General features: G+C 48.9%; 1 protein-coding gene across 1 annotated transcript; it reads left to right on the top strand.

Annotated features, from left to right (window-relative positions):
* LOC105533601 (olfactory receptor 2T4) lies at positions 1-964 on the top strand. Its single transcript, XM_011972071.1, has one exon. It carries the CDS (start codon positions 2-4, stop codon positions 962-964), a length of 963 nt encoding a protein of 320 aa, XP_011827461.1. The 5' UTR covers position 1.
* Positions 965-1,187: the final 223 nt, after the last annotated feature.

Here is a 1,187-nt window from a genome sequence, read left to right as displayed (position 1 = left end):
CATGGCCAACACCACCTGGATGGCCAACCACACTGGATGGTCGGATTTCATCCTGATGGGACTCTTCAGACGATCCAAACATCCGGCTCTACTGTGTGTGGTCATTTTTGTGGTTTTCCTGATGGCATTGTCTGGAAATGCTGTCCTGATCCTTCTGATACACTGTGACGCCCACCTCCACACCCCCATGTACTTTTTCATCAGTCAATTGTCTCTCATGGACGTGGTGTACATTTCTGTCACTGTGCCCAAGATGCTCCTGGACCAGGTCATGGGTGTGAATCAGATCTCAGCCGCTGAGTGTGGGATGCAGATGTTCCTCTATGTGACACTAGCAGGTTCAGAATGTTTCCTTCTAGCCGCCATGGCCTATGACCGCTACGTGGCCATCTGCCATCCTCTTCGTTACCCTGTCCTCATGACCTATAAGGCGTGTTTGTTCCTGGCATCAGGCTGCTGGTTCCTGGGCTCAGCGGATGGCTTCATGCTCACTCCCATCACCATGACCTTCCCCTTCTGCGGATCCCGGGAGATACATCATTTCTTCTGTGAAGTCCCTGCTGTATTGAAACTCTCCTGCTCAGACACCTCCCTCTATGAGACCCTCATGTACCTATGCTGTGTCCTCATGCTCCTCATCCCTGTGGTGATCATTTCAAGCTCCTATTTACTCATCCTCCTCACCATCCACAGGATGAACTCAGCAGAGGGCCGGAAGAAGGCCTTTGCCACCTGCTCCTCCCACCTGACTGTGGTCATCCTCTTCTACGGGGCTGCCATCTACACCTACATGCTCCCCAGCTCCTACCACACCCCTGAGAAGGACATGATGGTATCTGTCTTCTACACCATCCTCACTCCGGTGCTGAACCCTTTAATCTACAGTCTTAGGAATAAGGATGTCATGGGGGCTCTGAAGAAAATGTTAACAGTGGGACCTGCCTTTCAAAAAACTATGGAGTAGACCATTTTGAGAGTAATTTACTCCTCCTTCCCTAGCTCATCAGATGTGGGAATGTTATACCAGTGTTCTTTCCCAGACTCCAAGACTGCCATGGTGTTTGATCTCATTTTCACACCTCTTTTAGAAACTGCTTCCCTGTACTAGAAAGTTTTTCAATTTACACTCCATCTCGCTTCAAAATGCATTATTCAGTCATATTATATTGATGTTACAGTTACTGAAG

This window comes from Mandrillus leucophaeus, unplaced genomic scaffold, assembly GCF_000951045.1.
Source record: "Mandrillus leucophaeus isolate KB7577 unplaced genomic scaffold, Mleu.le_1.0 Scaffold1266, whole genome shotgun sequence".
Taxonomy (NCBI): domain Eukaryota; kingdom Metazoa; phylum Chordata; class Mammalia; order Primates; family Cercopithecidae; genus Mandrillus; species Mandrillus leucophaeus.
Note: the sequence above shows the minus strand (reverse complement) of the source record. Positions and strands in the feature narration are given on the sequence as shown.

Bases quoted from the DNA above. Each gene is read 5' to 3' on its own strand.
- LOC105533601 (XM_011972071.1), top strand. From the start codon at position 2: ATGGCCAACACCACCTGGATGGCCAACCACACTGGATGGTCGGATTTC.